Source organism: Rhinolophus ferrumequinum, chromosome 3 (genome assembly GCF_004115265.2).
Source record: "Rhinolophus ferrumequinum isolate MPI-CBG mRhiFer1 chromosome 3, mRhiFer1_v1.p, whole genome shotgun sequence".
Classification (NCBI taxonomy): domain Eukaryota; kingdom Metazoa; phylum Chordata; class Mammalia; order Chiroptera; family Rhinolophidae; genus Rhinolophus; species Rhinolophus ferrumequinum.
In genome coordinates this window covers 60,918,935-60,941,847 of record NC_046286.1, presented here as the reverse complement: position 1 = coordinate 60,941,847, position 22,913 = coordinate 60,918,935, and the positions used below count along the sequence as shown (strand labels likewise).

At 34.7% G+C, this 22,913-nt stretch overlaps 1 protein-coding gene across 1 annotated transcript in view; it reads left to right on the top strand.

The window, feature by feature from the left end:
* OSTM1 (osteoclastogenesis associated transmembrane protein 1) overlaps positions 1–22,275 on the top strand; it is a 28,502-nt gene extending 6,227 nt beyond the window's left edge. The window contains exons 3-6 of the mRNA XM_033103613.1: positions 10,286–10,383; positions 13,524–13,691; positions 16,061–16,226; positions 20,118–22,275. Of these exons, the coding sequence (XP_032959504.1) occupies positions 10,286–10,383; positions 13,524–13,691; positions 16,061–16,226; positions 20,118–20,173 (488 nt within the window). The 3' untranslated portion in view covers positions 20,174–22,275. The remainder of the gene's footprint in view (positions 1–10,285; positions 10,384–13,523; positions 13,692–16,060; positions 16,227–20,117) is intronic.
* Positions 22,276–22,913: the final 638 nt, after the last annotated feature.

Here is a 22,913-nt window from a genome sequence, read left to right as displayed (position 1 = left end):
GTCTATGGTAGCAGTTAACAGCATGGGCTTTGCAGTCAGACAGATTTGAGTTTGATTCTGAGCGCTGCCCCTTACCTAGCCCTAGTTTGCTGGCAGTCAGATCTTGAGCATGTAACTTTGCCTCATTTGTAGATTGGTGGTAATAATGGAACCTACCTTAACGATTGTTTTGAGGATTAAATGAAATAAATTGTGTAAAGCACTTAGTACCTATCACATATTAATGTTCAAGCAGTGTTAACTGTTTAATAATTACGATGTTTATAAAATCTATCAAATGGTTGTGGGTGTGTGGAGGAAGGTGATAACATCTGTTCTACCAGTTTTGCAGGTTTGTATGTGTTTGTATAATAAAATGAGATCTATTTTCAGGTGTTCTTTGGAAAAATTAAAATCACTATTTCAATTCAGAAGTGTTTTGAATGCCAAGTATGTACTAGGCAGTTCTTGTTTTCCATGCCTTATAATTTAGTGAGGGAGAAATTTCTATTTACAGTATCACATAAGGCAGATAAATAAATGCTATAATAAAATTATAGAGTCCTTGGGGGAAGTAGAAAATAAATTGAATTGGGGAGAATTTGAAATGACTTCCTGGAGAAGGTACCTTTTGATTGTGCACCTTTATGGCTGGGCAAGATTTCAATAAGCAGAGGTGAGAGGAAGGACGTTACAGGTAGAGTGGCATCATGCACGGAGGCACAGAGGTGTAAACCAGCAGTGGGTGTTCCCGGGTCCTGGAGGCACAGTGGGAGATACAGTAGGATCTTGACTGATGTAGTTTATCTGTTATCCCAACATTTTTCATGCTGCTTAGAACACCAGCATATTATTTAAAATGTTTGTGTACTATAGTATCTGGGGGGTTTACAGTATACATTGAGTATTAAAGGCAGAGACGAGTACTGCAAGTTAGAGAAAAGTTTTTTTTTTAACATAATTTAACCTAGCTCTTTCCAAGGTTTTTTTATATTTTAACTACAAAGATTTTATTTTATTTTTCATGGAACCCCACTGAAAGAGGAAGAGAGAGACCAGTGAAGAAGAAGTTATAGTAGGTTAGTCAAGAAGCAAAGAAAACGTGAAATAGGTCATACATAGGCTGTGGAAATTGTGGAAATGGAAAGGACAGGATGGATTAAAAATCTCTGTACCTATACAACATTAAGGAGTTGAACTTTTCTAAGAGTTTAACTTTTCTACAGACTTGTCTTTTTATTTAGTTCATGTGAAGAAAAACTATAAATGTGAAAAAGAGCACCTAAGTTTCTTTTCCTTTGAAGTATACCATGGTATGAATATTGACTCTCTTAATTTTGTCTCTATTAATTCAAATTTTCTGTTAATTTAAATAGAGGATTGGCTGACCGTTAACTTTCTTAAAAAGCAAAACTTTTGGAGTAAAAATTTCCATGTAATATAATAAAATGTATAAATATGATTGAACAGAGTTTACTTAACCTATCTAGGAGAGCTGTTATTTGTTTTTAATAATTTTTTATTTTCTAATCACAGTTGACATACAATATTATATTAGTTTCAGGTGATTAGGCATTTATATATAACTTACGAAGTGGTCACCCTGATAAATCCAGTACCCATTTGACACCATACATAGTTATTACAATATGTATTACTGGCTGTATTCCTTATGCTGTACTTTTCATCCCCATGACTATTTTTTTTAAATGACAATTTAAAAAAAATTTTATTGGGGAATATTAGGGAACAGTGTGTTTTATTGGGGAATATTGGGAAACAGTGTGTTTCTCCAGGGCCCCTCAGCTCCAAGTCGCCGTCCCTCAATTTAGCTATGAAGGGCACAGCTGAGCTCCAAGTCCAGTTGCCGTTTTCAATCTTTAGTTGCAGGGGGTGCAGCCCACCATTCCATACAGGAACTGGTAACCTTGTGGTTGAGAGCTCCCGCTCTAACCAACTGAGCCATCATCCGGTCACCCCTCCGGAAGCTCAGTGGCAGCTCATTGTCTTCAATCTAGTTGTGGAGGGCGCAGCTCACTGGTCCATGTGGGAATCGAACCGGCAACCCTGCCATTCAGAGCCGTGCTGCAACCAACTGAGACATCCAGCTACCCCCCCAATGACTATTTTGTAACTACCAATTTGTACTTCTTAATCCCTTCCCCCTTTTTATCCATCCCCTCAACACCCCCTCCCAAGTGGCAACCATCAAAATGTTCTCTGTATCTATGCGTTTGTTTGTTTTTGTTTATTTTGTTCTTTAGATTCTACATATAAGTGAAATCGTATGGCATTTGTCTTTCTCTGTCTGACTCCATTCAACACAATGCGCTCTAGGTCCGTTTGTGTTGTTACAGACGGTAGATTTCATTCTTTTTTATGGTTGAGTGATACTCCATTGTATATATGTACTAGCTCTTCTTTATCCATTCATCCAGGTTGTAGGAGAGCTGTTTTTAAGTATTCTTAAGTCCTTTAGAAAAATCCATTGATAAAGAAAAAATGTTTATTACAAATAATTTAAAATAAGTTAATTAAAATAAGTGGAATGCGTATTGGGGTTCACTTCTTTTGACTTATGTGACTTAATTTATATACTTGAGAGATAAAGTATCTTTTCTTTAAAAAGTATTTTGTAATGAAGACTTCACTAACTCTAGCTTTCTTCTCCAGTTAATTAGAAAAAAAAGAAAATATTTTGCTGCATATTTACTCAGTATTCTAAAGAGTATTTACTCAGTACTCTTTAGAATAAATTCTTAGGGTACCTTTGTTTTTCTGTGAGATATTCTATCTCGAAAATATTCCTTGAGTATTTATATGTTAGCTGCAGATAGAGAGATTGGCTATTTTATTTTCCAGGATTATGCATTAAAAAATTATCTTTCATATGTTGTTTCATTTACATTTTAAAATTTCATCATACTTTATATTCTATATTTTAAATGGAAATAAAATAGCTCCTATAAATTTGTACTCTTTAGTTTTCTCTTGGGCATTCTAAAATAATCCTCGTAACTAAACTTGAATGATCTTTGCCAAATTACCTGGAAACACTCTAATTATGTTTTCTGCAAATATATTTCATAAAAATAATGTGAACATTTTAAAAAATTTAAAGAATTTTTCAAATACTTTAAAATTTTTACCAAAATTTAATAAGGCATTCTTACTTGAGCAACATAGTCTTCTCTTACAAAGTAGTGAGTAAAGAAATTTGTAGGAAGGGAAAAATGAGGAGCTGAAAACGGTGAGTAACAAGTCGTCAATTAAATTAAATAATATTTCTCAGTTTCATAGCCCTGGTCTCATTTGAGTTTCACAGTAAGCCCTGCGAGGTAGAACGAGGGCTCAGAGAATGTAATGCGCTGCAGATTGAGGAGTCTAGAACAAAACTCGAAAGCCATAGGACTGTTCATCTGAATAGACAGTATTCATGAGTTAATGTCTCATTTTGGTTTTTTAAAGTTCTGTTTGACAAATTCATGGCACGGTCTCCATTTTAAGAAATATAAATGCACGTTAGTTAGCCCTACAAAAGTTTAACATTTGTGCTACATACATGCTTGATAATATGGAAAAACCTAATCTTTTACTAAAAATATAAATGTAAAATACTTTTTTTCTAAAAACCAATTAGTACTACATAAAATTAAAACTAGGTAATATGAAAACAAATTTTTAATAGAGTTGCACATTTTCTAACGTTAACCTTCAGCAACGATTAGGCATCAGGTTCTGCTGCCATCATGTCTCTAGCAATCAGATCTCTTAAACCACTAATTTCATGGAACCTCACTCTTTTATTTTATTAATGAATCATGCTAAAGCCTTCTCCTTCTCTATGCACTTCAAAGAAAATCTGTTTCTTACTTATCCAGTCATTGTTTATTAAATCATTGGCCTATAGAAATCTGTAAAAGAATATAAGGGATATTTACTCTTTTAATAAAATGGAAGCAAACAGTCATATCACACTGTAACTTTAAACGGATTGTGCCCGATCAGAAGTTTGCCTAGGATGTTGTCATTTTGTATTGTAGGAGACCAGAATATGCCATACTAAAATACACCTTTTAGGCATAAGGATATTTTGAGTTGATTATTTTGCGAAACAGCAGACACAGGAGAAGCTCTGAAAACAAGTAACATTTTGTAAGAGAAATTTATATTTATAAAGGAAATCTTCATTTATAAGAGCGTCTCCCTCTCTGAACCCAGAGGATGACTAAATCACCAGAGAATCTTGTAAATGGAGAAGCAGAGATGTAAATCTGTATACCAAGCCTTACCCTTGTTTACCATACTTTTCCTTGTCACTTCCCCCTAACTGGCCTCCCCCACACCCTTCTTTCTTTGCTTTTAGCTGAAGATGTAAGTCTGAATTCTAAGCCACCTCTTTGAGTTAGTAGTTTTCCTTGTGTATCTTCCATGTATATAGAAGATATATAAGTTAATAAACTTCTCTATTTTTCTCCTGCTAATCTGTCTTTTGTTATAGAGGTCCCAGCTGAGAACTTAGAAGGGTAGAGGGAAAGTTACTTTTTCTCCCTTATAGTATATTCGTGAAAATCATAATATAAATATTAAAAGAAAAATTTCTGGTTTGCCTTTTTATTTAAACACAAACAAAGACTTACCAGTTTTCTCAGAACTTGTGTGAAATCGTTAAACACAAGCCACTAACCCAGTTGTCTCAGTTACCTTTTTGTGATGATCTAGTTATTAAATTTGCAAATACACAGCTGCTAACTGATGCCAGCATAAGGATCTTTAATAGTAAATATTATGGAATCCATTGAGTCTGGCATCTAAAAGATAAAATGGAAAGGAAAAAATTTACAAAGGAAGAGCAAAAATTACTGATGTGTTTTTAAAATTTGTTTTTAACTGAGACATATCAATTTGGATCCATTTTGTAGGACATATTTTTTTATATAAAATGAGCACGTTTTTATCCTCTGTGCTACCAAATGCAAAACTATAATCATATAGGTAAAAATCTTTTTAAATGAATTTAAGGGGCTATTAGAATTTGAAAAAAAGAATATTAAAAATGTAAAAATATAAAACCTAAAATATTGTTTAAAAGAATATTGTTGAAGTTAATACACTGCCAACACCACCTTTTCTTTCTACTTGATCTAGGCACAGTTTGGTACCTATTCTGTAGTTATTAGTTGATGAAAAGAAGGCTAGAAACCCAGTAAGGAGAGAATGCCATAGGTGTGTATCACTCCTATCTCTTTTATTTTCGGAATTCCTGTATCTTTATATTAGTCTTGGTAGGAAACGAGGTTTTGGAAATTGATGGAGATTCAAAAATGTTAAGATATCAACTCTTCCAATTCACATTACGAATGACGTGAAAACTAATTGTTGTAGAGAATGGCTGCTGAGAAGTAAAGATACTATATCAGAGATTTCTCCTGTACAGAATTTGAAAGCTGTTATCAGAAGTGTGTTGTGGACATAGGGATAGCCTTGTTATTGAGATGCTACTTGGTTATCTTATACATATGACAGTTGAATTATTCCAGATTAACCAGATTTGGTGAGACCGTGGATTGTTTTATGGTAAAATAATTGACAAAGAACATTGTTTAAGGTGTATAATGTATTGATTTGATACACTGGCACATTGCAAAATGGTTACCACTGTCGTGTTAGGCAACACCTCCCTCACATCACATAAGTACCGTTTCTTTCTTGTGGTGAGAACATTTAAGATTTACTCTCTTAGCAACTTTCAAGTACATAGTACAGTACTGACTATAATACAAGACTAATGATAACAAGTACAAGTGCTGTGATCATCATGCTGTACGTTAGATCCCAGAACTTACTCACAAATGGAGGTTCTTATCCTTTGACCAATATCTCCCCATTTTCCCTACTCCCCAACCCCTGGCAATCACCATTCTTCTCTCTGTTTCTGTGAGCTCAGCTCATAGTTGACTGTTTATGTGGGGGTTTATTTCTGGACTCTTGATTCTGTTCCATTGGTCCCCTTCCCTGTGATAAGAGTCAGTCTTACCCGGTTGATGAAACTCCGGGGGAAGGGATTTATGACATTTCAGGGGGTTTTTTTTTGTGTTTTTTTTTGGTAGACCTGTCTTTAGGCAGATAAGGGGAATTCACAAAAAGTTTCTCTTTGCATCTGCTATTTTTTAAGTGCCTTCAGCTCAAAATAATCCTTATGGCAAAGGCATATTTTAGAAAGGCATATTCTGCCACCCTTCACTTATGTCTTGATTCTTTAAAAACCAATAATAAAACTTAATGGTTAACCAGAGGTCAATTAACCAGAACCCCTCTTTCCCGTATTTTATCTACATGGTAATGTACTAAGCATTAGACTTATTTGTATCTTATAATTTAAAATGTCTTAGTTTTCATTCTTATTAAACTTAATTATGTTGTTCAGGTACAAAGTTCTCACAGTTTCTACTATGTTTTTCTGAAGCTTGCCCTGTTTTTCAGAAATTGGTGATTATCTCTTGTTTTCTATGAAACTAGTTTTGAAAAACAGCAGAGATATTTATCCAAACTGTTAACAGATGCCAAATACTTTATCTAAAGATGCATAATTCCTGTTAACGATAATTGAGTAGGTTTCTATGTAAGGTCTTGAATCCTTAACACTTTAAGAATGCTTCCTGAGCTGATGCTTGAGCCCTCACTGAGAAAAAAGCCATGCCAATCTGTCCTTGATGAGGCTGCATTGGTTATCTGAGATGAGGCAAATTCAGAATTACCACTTCACTTAGTGCTTAGAGGAAGCTTTAGTATTTCTAATATTCCTTAACTTACTAATTTCTAAAATATATAGCTTCTCACTGCTTATAACCTCATGCTCCCAATTCCTGCAGAAGGATAAAAGGAATTTTACTGGAATTCCTTTGTTTTAAATCAGAAAGTCAGGGCTCTTTAATAGTGAAGATATTTTTATCCCCATTGTATAAATGAATTCTTTTTTGCTTTATAATACCACTGTTTAATGATCATTGAAAAAATTTTGATGGTACTGCATTAAAACAGTGTATAAATTACTTTTTCTTCTTTTGGTTTTTATAATTCTATAAATTACTTTTTTTAATAAAGAAATGATTTCAATTACATACTTTGTATAGAAGAGATTGCTAATGCCCTCTCATATTCATGTGCTTTATACTACTTTTGTAGGCAACACAGGGACCCCTCCCCCCATTTATCCCTATATTGTATATGTTAGTTGCCATGACATGGCTCATTATAACACAGATGTACAGTCGCCATGGATGAAATTGTATTCCCTGTACTTTCCTGCAAAATCTCAACTACAAAAGCTGTTCAATCTTATTAGCCTCATATACTAATATTCTGCATATTTGTAATTGTATTTCTTTTTATTTATATATGCTCTGCCTCAAAAGCGTTCAAGTCACTATGATAACATGAAACCAGATTAAGAGGGGCTTATGTTACATTTTTACTAAAAAGAATTTAGTGTGTGAACTTTTTGAAAGCTGATGGAGTAACATTTTTAAATAGTAAGGAAAAAGTGGTCTGATTAAAAAACCACTTTGAGAGTCTGGAAAGTATATTTTGTATTTCAATGCTTTACTAACTTGAGGTATGATATATCCCTTTATTTCTCTGGCTGTTTGCTAATTTGTGAAGTGCTCCCTCAGATTTTTAATTGATAAGCTGAACAGTCAAAATGGGACTTACATTCTTGAGAAGATAGAACTGCAGAGAATGTAGAGTACGTGAGTTGAGAGAGGAAAAGACTAGAAATAGGTTCATCACGGCCCCATGTATCCCAGGTGCAGACCAAGCCCTGCATTTGGGGGCCTGCGTAAGGGGGTGAATGGGGCTGAATTCCCGCTCAGCCTCTGGAAACAGGAGTATTTTCGTAATTAATCTCCCCAGAGGGGATGTCTTACTTTAATTTGCACACAGGAGTCTGAATGTGCTATTGCTGCCCTGTTCACCAGGTTTGGGGTTCATCTCCGTTGCCAACACTGATCAGTTGGTAGTGACTGCCTGAATCCTGTGAGGCATCAGATATCTGTGGGTAGTGGGGGGGGAGGAAAGGTGGCATCTGTTTGTTGACTCGAGTATTGAACTTGAATGGTTTGGAATATAGATGTGAATATTGTATTTGTTTTGTAGTGTTTGAAAGTGCAAGCTCAGGAATCAAACTGAGTAGAAATACCAAGATTTCACTTACCAGTTTTGTGACCTTGGGCAACTTCCTTGATTCCTCTAAGTCTCTGTTCCTTATTTAGAAAATGGAGAGGATGATAGTTCTTGCCTCACAAGATTGTTGTAAGAATTCAATGAGTAAATATGTGTAAAGTACAAGCGTAGCACTGGGAACATGGTAAATACTCAGTTAACGTTAGCTTTCATGGTAGCGATGGTTGTTTATCATAGTACGTGCGTATTTCATAGTGTGTCATGTTCTAGTATCTATGTAGGGAGGAAAAAAATCTTTTTTCTTCTACTTGTTTTAAGGTTTTCTGCCTGGGACTCTGTAAATTAGACAGGCCAACGACAGATTAACATGAGAAAAACAAGTTTATTAACACATACACTGCACATGTACACATGGGAGCACCCAATGACGAGTAACCCAAAGGGATAGTTAGAATTTCGGCTTCTACACTGTTTTAGGCTAATCAGAGGGGAAGAGATTAGGGGCGTCTGGGTGGAAGAGGCAAGTTATGGGAAGGTGACCAGGAAAAGTATTGTAAACAAGCATTGTATAGCAAGGTTTGTTACGGAGATTTCAGCTAGAGCCTTCTCCATTGTAACAGCTGTTAAGAGTCCTCTTCTTCCTTTTACGTGAGACATCTTTACAAATGGAAATTTCCTTTATAAATACAAATTTTATTTACAAACGAAAACTTGGTGCCCTGTTTTTAGAGCCTTCCTTGCATCTGTTGGTTCTTGGTGGCCTTTAGCTCAAAATAATCCATATACCAGAGTCATATTTTGAAGTAGCATGTTCTGGTAGCTTTCACTGCCTATTCAGTCTCTCTTATCCATTGCATTCTTTTTATTTGCATTCTACCTTTCTCCTGGATAATTGCAATAGCCTTCAATTCTGTCTCTCAGAATTCAGTTGAAAGAGATCATGCTAGATGGCCCCAAGTTGGTATAATATACAGCTGTCAGTTGAAATGAAGGGGGTCAAGAGTGGGGTTGAGTACTGCAGAATAGAAAATATTTGGAACATCCCTTGTGAAGTAATTGGTAGGGCATCTATAAGGATTGTTCTGTGGCCCTGAGATTAGACTTTGAATTGAGTCCCTAAATTATCACTTTAGGATTTTCTAAAATAGTGTTCTACAACTAGAATTGGGAGTAGATCTGTCCGGGGTTCGAAATGTTTGTGAGTATGTGGAATATAAAGAGAGGTAGGATTCTAGGAGAGTAAGATTAAAATGGTTGACCAGGTAGTTCAGGGTATGAAGCTAGGAACTTGAACCTAGCTCTGAGAGAGTAAGCTGAGAACAAAGGGAGAGGTAAAAAGCAAAGAGGCAATAAAGAATAGGTTCATCAAAGAAGGGAGAATAGAGAAATACATTGTGCTACATTCATACATAGAAAACAGAAGGAATGTATTTGAGTTAATGCTAAGCAAGAAGTAGCAAGGTGCAGAGGAATATCATTTGTGTAAGATTTTGAAAAACACATAAAACAATTATTATTTCCAGGCTTTACTTGAAACCTCTTTATCAGCATTTTAGGCAAAATTCAGACTAGCTTGTATCTTTGGTCTCCCAACTCACAATAGAGTAGAAGGAGCATATGAAAAAAAGTTACACTGTTAGATGCAATAAATGACCCACTAGTGAAGATGGAAGAGACACAGAACTACTAAATTTGACACAGAAAAGGATCAAAAGGCATATGAATTTAGGTAAAATTAATACAGGATGAACAATCTTATGTCAAAACAGAAGTGAATTCCCCTATTAAGGCAGCATTTGATAACTGATATTCATGATTAAGACTTTGCACCTTAAAAAAAAATCAGTTTAAATTTTATTTGGTATATTGTTTTTATAAAAAGAGGAGATGATATGATTATTTTAAGATTTTCATGAAAATGGTGATGATGTGAAAAAAAATCTTTGGAAACTAAAAGAGGTAAGCTTCATGTATGTGGAAAATTGTCATATGTGGAACACTTCATGTTTGTTTGAATAAAAAATTAGTATAGTGTGAAACAGAAGATGATGGCTTGAGAGAGAAATGACAATATATAATTGTTGCTTGAGATATATTAATGTCCTTTTTGGTTTTTTGACAGATTGTTTAACGAACAAAAGTGAAGAATTATCAAATAGCACGCTATACTTCCTCAGTCTGTTTAATCACACCTTGACCTGCTTTGAGCATAACCTTCAGGTATTTTATATATGACATTTGAAATTAAAATGCTGCTTTGTACAAATGAATAATAAATAATTCCAACTCTTATGGCATTAATTACTGATATTTATCTATACATACAATGTACAGAAGTCAGTGGACCTGGATTTCTGCTAAGTTCTTCCGTTACTAGCCCTTAGGCAAATCACCCAAACTTCAGCTTTCTTTTTTGTCAGGTGGGGATAGTAAGATCTACCCAGCCTCCCTTCAAGTATTTTGTAGTGAGGAGCCAATGAGATAATGAGTATGAGCATGTTAACTGAGGCATGTGATTATGTAATTAAAACACAACGTTGTTCTGTCTGACAATAATTTGCCTTGACTTTGTTTTTATACACTAAGGTATTTTGCAATCCTGCATGATTCCGTCTGTCTGCAGGAACCTTATTCCTTTCTTAAATATATATTTGCTCAAATATATTTTTACCTACTTTAAAAGGCATTGTTTAGTAAAGTAACTTTGAATATTGAATTAATTATAATATAAAAGGTAGCCTTTAGAAAACCTACCTTATTTAAGGTTTTTGTTTTCTCCACCTCTGGTCTTGGAACTTTCCTGGTGGTGGTGTGGGGCATGCTTGAACCTCTGGTAAAAATCATAGTTTTGAAACTTGCTTAACAAATCAGCAATGCCCCCAAATAGATGTAAACATGTTTAGGATATAAGTACGAATGATTTCCTCTTTAATAAATGTGATAACGCAGAATTACGAATTTCCCTGAGAATAATAAAAGCTATTAGATGAGCATTGTCCAAAATATATTCTGCAAGATGTTAATAGGTGACCATAAAAAAAAGATTTAGTGTCAGCCATAAAACAGAATAAAATTTTAGCATTTCGACAATATGGATGGACCTAGAGGGTTTTATGCTAAGTCTGTCAGACTGAGACAGACAAATACCATATGATCTCAGTTATATGTGGATTCTAAAGAACAAAATAAACGAACAGTCAAAACAGAAAACAGAGTCATAGATGCAGAGAACAAACTGATGGTTGCTATAGGGGTAAAGGGTAGGTGAACTGGGTGAAAAAGGTGAAGGGATTAAGAAATGTATTAGGTTAATGCGAAAGTAATTGTGGTTTAAAATGTTAAAAATAATTGCAAAAACCGCAATTACTTTTGCACCAACCTAATAAATTGGTAGTTACAAAATAGTCATGGAGATACAAAGTACAGCATAGGGAATATAGTCAATAATGTCGTAAAAACTATGTATAGTGCTAAATGGGTACTAGACTAATCAGGGGGATCACTGCATAAATTTATAAATGTCTAACCACTGTGCTGTATACCTGAAACTAATATAAAATAATACTGAATGTCAATTGTAACTGAAAAAAATAATAATTTTTCAAAAGTTTAGTGTTCTAGTAAGGTTGGGAAATGCTTTACTACAGGACTTCAGAATTTTAGTGGACTAATGTACGTTGTAAAACTCCAAATGGTAATTTTTGTATATAGCATTTATTGAACCTAACGGTCTTTGACCAGGAACTCTTTGGTTTAAGAGATAAGTGTCCTGATGAATGTATTTTAGGGAAATTGCTTTTTTCTTGGGATGTTAGTTCCAAATATTTTTTCCTAGTTTGTTTTTGTCTTTTTATTGTGCTTTTCTTTTTTTTATGAAGAAAATTTTAATTTTTATGTTATTAGATTTATCAAAATGTTTTTAGTAGCTTGCAGATTTTGTGTTACATTAGAATGGCTTTTCCCACTTTATTATTTTTAAAAGTTCTCCTGTGATTCCTTTTAGTATGTTTATGTTTTTGATTTCTATATCAAAATGTATATGCATTTTAAATTTTAACATAAATGGCTAAGTTAGATTACCCCATCAAGGTTCTGTGCTCAATTTTTTTTTCTTTTAATATTTAACCCGGCTCTGTGACTCGGTTTTTTGTTTGTTTTTTTTTTTTTTTGGGGTAGGGAGAGAATATTGGGGAACAGTGTGTTTCTCCAGGGCTCATCAGCTCCAAGTCGTCCTTCAATCTAGTTGTGGAGGGCGCAGCTCAGCTCCAAGTCCAGTCGCCATTTTCAATCTTTAGTTGCAGGGGGCGCAGTCCACCATCCCATGTGGGTATTGAACCGGCAACCTTGTTGTTAAGAGCTCACGCTCCAACCGAGCCATCTGGCCACACCTCTGTGCTCAATTTTTGATCGAACATATTTAGCTAACTGCACAATTGTTCTGTAAAAAGCAGGCAATGGGCTGTTTCTTGTGGCAGAACTAAAGGAAGACTTAGTTTCTCTGTCAAATAGATGGTGAGGGTAACATTGTAGGTACTACATTGGTTTAATTCCCTTAATTTGTCCTTTCTCTTCCATTCCGATATTCAGTTGATAACATTTCTCCAGGCTACCAGGTAAAAAATAAAATGAATAGAGAGCAAAGGTATGAACTGAATCTTCAGAAAACTTGGTCCTGGAAAAGTAAGTGTCAGTCCTGGAAATGGAAAAGACTGAGATTCGCTAACATAGTATCTTACACATTATATCTATTACCTTCATTTTAGGTTATTCTATTCTTTGGTATGAGTCCCTTTTTGTTGACTAGAAAGGCCTGGATTATAAGCCTTGGGGTAAGACGGTTGTGTGGGGATGTAGTTTTATAGTGCTTTGTCCGTTCCCATTAATAAAGTCCTCTCTGTCTCAAAAAGGCAGACTTCCGTGTTGAAGTCAGTACAGGCAAGGGCATATTTTATTTATTTGGTGAAAGTAGGATAGAGGAGAGGAGATACATAAATGACAAGATGATTTAGGAATTTTTCGGTATTTAGGTATCAGTAATTTGGAAGATGAATTAGTGTTGTTTTCACTTAACAGTGGCTAGTGCAGTCGTTTTCAAAATTTAGGGGCAACTAGAAAGTGCCAAATATTTTGCTTTGTGCGTTACGTACCAAGACTCTAATCCACGGGACCTGTAATACATGTAGAGGTAGCCCTGTTTTCTAGATGGTGAAATTGAGGCTCGGTGATTTGGTAACCTGCCCGACATCGCAGCTCAGCACTTTAACATGCTGAATATTTCCTGTCTTATAGGAGGGCAGGTAGCTTACATTAAAGAGATGCAATGTCTATTGTGTGTATCACCTGTGCCTTTGATATTTTAGGGGAGCATACACAGTCTTCTACAATTAAGAAATTATTCAGAAGTATGCAAAAACTGTCGCGAAGCATACAAAACTTTGAGTAGTGTGTACAATGAAATGAAAAAATTGAATGAAAATGAAAATAAGGCTGAACCTGGAACACATTTATGCATTGACGTGGAAGATGCAGTAAGTACTTAACTTCTGATATGATACATATTTTGCAGTTATTGAATGTGCCTTCAGTATTATTATCTATTTCAGAGGTATATTGGAATCTGTATATGCTGTCTTCAACCAGAAATAACTAGTTGTAAAGTACTAAAGTTTTTGAATATCCTTATCTGTCATACTGAAATGGAAATTAGACAAGTATTTCATAAGTGAATTGATAATTTGGTTATGTTTTGTTTTCTAAGTTTGATAACGTATGTCATTTTCCAAGATGTGTGTATTGTATGTTTACATTTCAGTTTCTTATGCACGTGTTACTAATTCAAGAAGTCTCTAGGTTTTGTTCCTGATGCCATTCCTATCCCATTGCTTTATTTATGTCTATTACAATCTGAAATTTTTTTATTTGTTTACTTATTTGTAGTCTGTCTCCCCTCACTAAAATATAAGCCACATGCGGACAAGGACCTCAGTGTTCATTATTGAACTGTTTTGCTCAGTGTTCATTATTTAGAACAGTACCTGGCATATAGCAAGCCCTTAGTAATATGTATTGATTGAATGAAAGGTCAACAAAAAAGCTTTTCTCTCCAGGGATAGCCTGCCTTTACGTGGGACACCACGAGATGGCGACCATGCTTTTTTTTGCGACTAGGTTGTCTGAGCATTGAGGCATTAGAGCAGGGGTGTTCAAACTTTTTTCAACGTTTTTTAATGCGTAAAATACACAAATATGCGGTAAAATACACAAACAGCCAGCCACTCACTCGAGGTGAAGTACGTATTGCCTCACCTGGTTTATTTAAGTAAACTAAATATATTTTTGGAATTTGCTGTGGGCCAATGAAAAATGAATTGCAGGCCGCAGTTGGCCGGTGGGCCGCAGTTTGGACACCCCTGCATTAGAGGAAACTGAGAAATTACTAGCTAAAAGTGGAGAACTCAAGGTCAAAATTGATAAACTTAATGGTTGAGAATGATGTATAAATTATAGCAGCTCAGAGGGAACTATAGTGGCTCAGTAATACTCAGGATGGCAAAAAACACTTAAAGTAGATGCACCATGGGGATTTTTTTTGTTTGTTTTTTACTGCTTTTTTCCTAATGTCTAGAATAGTACCTGGCTTCTAGGAGGCTCTCAATGAATAATAAATATGTATATTTAAAGTAATAGTCTATTTTATTGGTTTTAAAATGAAGAAAAATGAATATTGGTTTGATGACATAAGTGGCATTACACAGGAAATCAACATAACCACCTGTTTCAGAACAAAACTTACAATAAACATACAATGCACCATTTGTAAACCATATCTCAAACAAAATCTAGGCAAGAACAGTTTTATACCTTAAAGTTGATAATTTCCTGTATCACTTAGCCTGTTTGACAGACAGGAACTCAAGGTACTGCTGCCCTTATATATATCTGTTTCTATTTTATGCTGCTAAATAAGATATCAGTATTGTCTAATAAAGTTTCCATGACTAATTAGGTATTATGTACTTAAAAAATTACTTGCTGTAAGTGTGAACCTTTCATAATATTTAGATAAGTATTAAGCATTTCATAGACAGAAGCCCTGTAAAGTTGAAATTTTTATGTTCATTCTAAAAATACTGTAACAAGCTCAGAAATTATATATGTAACATACTCAAAAATATTTTGTTTGTTTGTGTGAGCCTTTTACAACCCCAGTTTATTGAAGAACAATTGACAAATACAATTGTAATATATTTAAAGTGTATATCATGATAACTTGATATATGTGTACATTGTAAAAGGATTTCACAGCCAAGTTAATTAACACACATCTGTCACCTCCCACAGTTACCCTTTACATTTTTTTTAATGAATGAAGCATGGTCTAACTGTATTCCTGTTGATAGAAGTTCTCTGTTTGAAATCTGTTGAAGATTGACATTCTTTGGACAGTATTGTGAAATTTAGAATATGAAATTTCTGTATGTGGATATAAATTTAAACAATGACTAATTGTGAACCAGCTTATTTCTCTAGCACAGGGGTGTCCAAACTTTTTTCATCGTTTTTCACCAAGGGCCATATGCGGTAAAATACACAAACAGCTGGGCCACTCACTCGAGGTGAAGTACATATTGCCTCACCTGGTTTATTTAAGTAAACTAAATATATTTTTGGAATTTGCTGCGGGCCAATTAACAATGGATCATGGGCCGCAGTTGGCCCGCGGGCTGCAGTTTGGACACCCCTGCTCTAGCAGAAGAAAACATTCTCAACTATCAATAGATTTTTTTTTTAGGGATGTATATTTAGTCTAAATTCTGGGTGCCTCATAAGTTGTTAACAAAATAATGAAATTGAAGACAAATATAAGACAGAGCAATATTATTTGTTATTGTTCCAGATGAATATTACTCGAAAACTTTGGAGTCGAACTTTCAACTGTTCAGTCCCTTGCAGCGACACCGTGCCTGTAATTGCTGTTTCTGTGTTCATTCTTTTTTTACCCATTGTCTTCTACCTTAGTAGCTTTCTTCATTCAGAGCAAAAGAAACGCAAACTCATCCTACGTAAGTTTCTTTTTACAACTGTTCATTTATTTAGATAAAAACCTGTATTTTAAAAATTTAGTCCTGTTTTAGAAATTTAGTCCTGTAATATACTTTGAGAACTCAAACTGTATTAGCCTAAAACAGCTCTCTGCTTCAAATTTTACAATTATACTCACTCATGGGACAGATTCATAAAAAGTTTACAAGTGCAGATAATCAAACGTCGACATACAGCATCTTTCAGATGCTTTAATTGAGAGACTAAAGCCAGGTTCCCTGGAACAAGATTGGCAACAGCAGAGGAATAGCAACAAAGACTTTGCAGACCTGCAGGGGCCACAGCAGGTCGATGGAGACAGCTGCTCTTAGGCCCGCGGGAACCATGGCAGAACCACCTAAAGGTGCGCAGGCAAGGAGAAACCAGAGCTTACACACAGACAATTTGTTTATGAACAAATTGAAACTGCAGTTGCAAGAACATTACTCAGCGTACAGCACGTGCTCAGTACATACTGTTTCACTTTCTCCCCGTCAAATAGAGCAGAGCGGAGAAAGCACTAGTTAGAAAATTCCATCTAACGAAGGAAGAGTGGCTTCTAAGTCTCATGGGTTTCTTATTATCAGAATGCAAGTATGGGCTTACCTGTTAGTAATTTTAGTTTTTAAAAGAATGTTTTTTGGGGGAAAAATGTTAGGTTTTTTTTTTGGGGGGGGGTCCTCAAATATTTTATTCCCAGTATAGAAACCTATGACATAAAAACTCTTTCACCGGTAACTTGATTTCTAGCACTTCTTCATGATTTATCTAACTTTGTTTTTAATATATCTAAGTTAAAGAAAAAGGTTACCGGTAGATCAGTTTGAACGGAATTTGTAATGTCTTATCACCTTAGAAAGTTAGCTAGGTGAGGGTAGAGTTTTTATCATGTGTGGATGTAGTAAAGCTTTTTGAAGATTACCAGCAGTCTGTAAATATATAACTCAGTCCTAAAAGCACTTACTTAAAATAATAAAATATTGCAGGGACCTCACTGTTGAGAGACTTTGTATTTCAGGGTTTGGTGTACTTTTAAACTTTAACATCTCTAGGAAGAAAGACATTTACTGCTTCTGATCAGGGTTTTTGTTTGTTTGTTTCCATAGTAAAAATCATTACCATCTATCTGCTTGTGAAAGCCACAAACCTTGTTCTCTTTTAATTTCTTAATTCTTTTTTTTCTTTTATTTCCTCATTCCCCCATTCCTTTCCCCACCCCCTTTTCAATTTATCCACAAGTACTGCCAACACTACTTCCAAAAGTATATCTCAAATTGTCTTTTCTGTATCTTCACTGGTAATACCCTCGTCCAGGCCACCATCGTCTCTTACCTGCACTAATACAGGAGTCTCATAACTGGTACCCCTGCTTCCATGTATTGACCTCTACAATCTATTCTCCATGTAGTGGCTGGAGTACATTTTTAAATGCAAATTTTACTGTGCTCTTCTCCAACTTGAAACCCTTCATGTATCCCTGTTGCACCTAGAATAAATCCAAACTTATTTCCAGGGTCCACTCTCCAAGCTGTGTGTGACCTGGCCCCCATCTACTTTTCTAACCTATTGCATCCACTCGTCTCCTTGCTTATGAGGTGTATGTAGGCATTCTGGCCTTCTTTGTGTGCCTGTCTCATACCCAACTCATTCATGCTTCCCTTCCCCGGGGCTCTTGTACTTTCCCGCCCCACTTTCCTTGGCTAGTGCCTTGTCAGCCCGGTCTTAGGTCAAAGGTTACTTACTCAGAGACCTTTTATGATGCGCCCCCCCCCCACTTAAGAATACACCTTTCTTTCAATTCTTCTGTAACATCTTTCTTATAATGGTACTTTTTAAATTTTTCATTTATTTTCTACCTTTTTTGTCTTCCCTGAGTCCACTGTAAGTACCATCAGAACAAGGATTTTGTTTGTCTTGGTCACCTATGTATCACCTGCATCTAGAAAGTACCTGACCCATATGTAGTAGGGGCTCAAAAAAATTTGTTGAGTAAAAACATACTTAATGTTAGCATTAAGAAAAAACATACTTTTTTCTCTAGGAAATGCTAACATTAAGTATGTTTTCATTCAACAAATTTACTAGTCCTAAAAATACTAGTCCTGTGAATTTTTTTACATGCTTCATAAGGTAGCTGAATATAAATTAAGCCTCTGAGATTACATTCCTAAAACTTGACAGTAGAACTTTTGCATAATACCTGTTAATATTTCCCTGAAGTATTGTTTCTGAATTAAATGATGAATTTAAGGAAATGCTAGTGTAAGCAAATAGTTATTGTGCTGTTACGTCATGACATTTTTATTTACTTTTCTTTATGCCACCATTTTACATGCCCCCATGCATCAAGGCCTGTGACAGGAAGTAGGGATTAAAAAAAGGAACAACACACAATACAGCAAGTCCTCGAATAACATAGTCGTTTCATTATAACATCGATGAGATGCTATTGATGAGATGCCGTAGGAACTCAACTCTTGTTTATATCAATTAGCCTCTGGTAAAATTGGTTTTGTTGTGTGTCGTTTCTCTTAAAGTAGCGGAACCTATGGACGATGTTAAGTGAGGACTTACCTGTACTTGCCCTCAAAGAACCCACTGAGCATAATCCAGTTATTACAGTAGATATGGTAGAGGTATGTACCGTGTGGTTGGACCACAGAGGAGGAGAAGTCTAACTCTGCAGGTGTCAGAATTCACAATTACATGATCTCGGGGGTAAAATTTTGAAGGAGGTAGGGATTTGTCAGAGAATAAGGAAGCAAGGAAGTTGTATAACTCATTGATGTTGCTGGTTAGTTTAATAAATTTGGTAATTAGTAAGAAACTAGATTACTTACAATAATTTTAAACAACATAATTGAAAAAAATTTTTTGATTTAGTTTGCCTTCCAAGTCCACTGAAGGCTAAAGAAGTAGAGTTTCAGCTTAAGCTGGTTTTTAGTTTAGGCTGAAGCAATACCTAGTTTAGGAATTCATGTTGTCATCTTGCACTGAGAGTGGTGGTCAGGGGAGAACCTGGTAGAAACAGTGGTTCTCCCCCTTGACCATATATCAGAGTTGTCTGCAGAGCTTAAAACAAAGGCAAACAAATAAAGAAACAGCCCAGATGCCTGGGTTCCAATGCAGACCTTCTAAATCATAACCTCCACTTCAGTGTTCAGAACCTCTGAAGTAGGGAGATTCCTACTTATCCAATGTAAGGTACTTTGGCCACGGCACCATTGTTTTTCATGTCGGGAACATGAGAAACATTCATGTTTAACTGTAAGTACAAAACATATTACCGAGCCCAATAGCCATGATTTTCTTTATTAACTCTAATGACCTAGTCCCATTAGCATCCTAATCAAAACTGAGTCTCCATATTTTATTAGAAGCCATATATGTTTGTGTATGCATTTGTGTATGTGTGTGTAATATACAACTCACTTTTCTTTGTAAGCCATTTAAATGTGTTTTCTTAACATTACAGAGTTCTTTCACTGACTTCTTTGAAGAGAAATTTAGATTTCTTAGACCTTTGAATATGTAATTTTATTACTATACTTTATAGCACTTCTATTTTTTGAGTACTTCCACCTATATTACATATCTAAGATTGTTATGTTCAATGTGTTTTATTTGGTGCTGCTTTTAACAAAGTCATATACAGCTTCTATTCTAGCAAAGTTAGGTATTTCTGAGGGTGGCAGAAAAAAAAAAGTAGACACGGTACATACCTCTACTACCTAAGTCTACTTAGAAGATTTAGTCTATTCTGATTCAAACATAGAATTAATAGATGAATACTATAGTTTACATAAAAATAGTAAATAATCATCTTAGAGAATTAAATTTAAGTTAAAGTTTAATACTCTTGATTTCTATAGCCAAACGTCTCAAGTCCAGTACCAGCTTTGCGAACATTCAAGAAAATTCGAACTGAAACCTACAAAATGGAGAATTAACATCATATCCCATTGATGAATGGTGGAAGACACAGCTTGGTCCAAAAGAAGATAAAGTTCTTAAGAAATGCAAGGACTTCAGATTTATTTTTAAATAAGAATTTTCAATTTTTTTTTTCCACCCCCTTTCAACGGTTTGGGTATTTTTAATTTACAGGCATAACAATGTTGTCTATTTTAAAGTGTATTTGTTAAAATAACAAAAGATGCAAGAACAATCATTGTGTTATTTTGTAGGCATATTATTACTATTTGAGAGTTCTGGTATTTCCTTTTTAACATGATATAGCAAGTGGCAATATTTCTGAAAACTAACATTTAAAAATTAATCAGTTGTAGCAAAGACTTTGAACAAGAAATATACTTGCCAAAAAATAGCAGGTCCAAAGATTAATTTAAATTACCATTGCAGTGTTATTGTCACATATATATTTAATATGTCATACATTATAAATAATATGTAATTCAATCTCTAGTTTCCTTAGTCATTTTTGAAACCACTAATTATAAACCTCCCGAAGAATTTTTAGAAGTGGGAAGGCACATTACATTTATCTTTGTAAAAAGATTTATGGTAACTGGTTTCTTACTTGACTTTTATAAATAGTATTTTACACCTTATTTTTGCCTTTGTTTCATAAGAAATTTGAAATCACTGGACTGCTTTATTATATTCAGGGCAAGTTGGATTCTTTTTTATACCAGGGATTTACATTGTGAATTACATTAAGTTATTTGGCAATTTATAATTTATTACTACTTTAAATCAAATGTAGCATTGTCACACTGTATTTAAATGGAGATTTTTCTCTTGAGATGTAAGAGGATTTTTGGAGAGGAGAGAATGGAGGAGTAAAATAGTGTAAGATTTAGAAAATAGGGACCTGAGGGGAAGCTCACGATACGACTGTTAAATGATTTGTATTAGGGGCATGAGTCAGAGTGAGAGCCTGATATAGAAAGCAGTTAGGTTAAGATGATGCTTATTTTTCTTCTAAATTATTTAAATCAGATAAAAATGATATGATTGATATGAAGTTAAATATTTCACTCTCAGAAAACATTCTATTTTGGAATATTTGTGTCAATCTTTTTAAAAAGCTTCATATCAGAATTGTTTACAGTTTTTCCCTTCAGGTTTTTAGTGAATTTCATTTGTTAATTCCTTCTTGCTTTCTTGGTGGAAATAGGCTTTGTTTTAAATGTTGATATTATGAAGGGTACTCTATATAGAAAAAAGAGTTTGGTTAAATGGTATGAGAATTTGAATACCTTCGTGTACTGTAAAATGCTCTATAGTGAGACAAGAAAGTGTTTTTACTATTATTTTTTAATGTTTACCATATAGGCAGAAGAAGGCTCATCCTTGGATATGTAACATATCCACAAGTGGTTACAGTTTTTCTAGTCTGCTGTGATCCATTAAACATGTACTGGATTTGTTCTGTCGTTACTGTTCCTGTTGCTGATAACTAATAGCACTATCTTGATTGGAAGCATATAGTTGAAGGTCATTGAAAGCAATCTTGAATTAATGCAGATAAAACCACTTGACCTGTGTGCAAAGGTACAAAATGGCATATTCAATTCTGTAAGTAGTGACTCTCAGCACTTTTGAATAGTATGTATTTTTTAAAAGCCATTGCTTTTGGATATGTTTGTGAATGAGCACTTTAAAAAAGAAAAGGCAGCCTTTACTATTTTTCTGGTTGAGTCATTGCTCTTTAGAAGTAGCATAAGCAATAGATTTCAAAAATAAGTGCTAAGCACTATGTTAAAGTGTGTAAGTCTGTCATTTTTCAGTTATATTGAAAAGTTCTTTGCATAGTTCTGAATTCTTTGACACATAGCATATGTGTGTGCACAAGAACATCTTTAGTTTTTTGACACTTTGAAATAAAGGACCTAGCTTAAGGAAACTGCAGTGCCGTATTTGATTTTTAAATACATTTTTTAAAACTTCGGATGTCATTAAGCACCACATTACAGTTTTTCAGGTATAGAGTTTAAATGCCTACTTGAAAAGTACCATCTATCTTATAATTTTGCTGCAAATAAAAATGTACTTTTGGACTTTTTTGTTGTTGTTGAATTTGAGTGGTAGGAATCGCATCAGCTATCTCAAAGCTTAACTCTAAATCAATGAATAACAGCAGAATTTAGTTGGTAAATGTTACTTCTAAGGGAACCAGTATTTTCTAATGAATCATGGATGGGCTGTACTTTTTACGGCAACGTACTCCTTATGAGGTGGAATGTTTTTCCAGAAACAATTTCTTGCTGGTGGTGTCTAGAACAACATTGTATTAAGAATTGGGTTGCATTTCTGACCAAAGTCTTGACATCAGATAAACAGTAGACCTCACCAGCAATAAATTGTTAGAGCAAAAATATATTTGTAACCTATGTAACAACTTAAGATAGCAAAAATTATGTTCCAAGTACATTTATTTTCTGAGCTAGACGAAATCTTAGAAATCACCTGGTCATGGAATCCTAGAACTGAATGGACTCATTTCCACTGAATCCAACCTTCTCTCTATTGTATGGATTCCCTCTAAAAAATGTATCACTTATTTCCTAGCTTAACTAAGGAAGCAGAACATCACAGAACTCCATTTTTATGACTGAGCCATTGTTTGATAGACAGCTCTAAAACTGAGACTTGAGATGCCTAATCAAATATTTTCTCACTGCTCCACTCTGCTTATCTTGTAA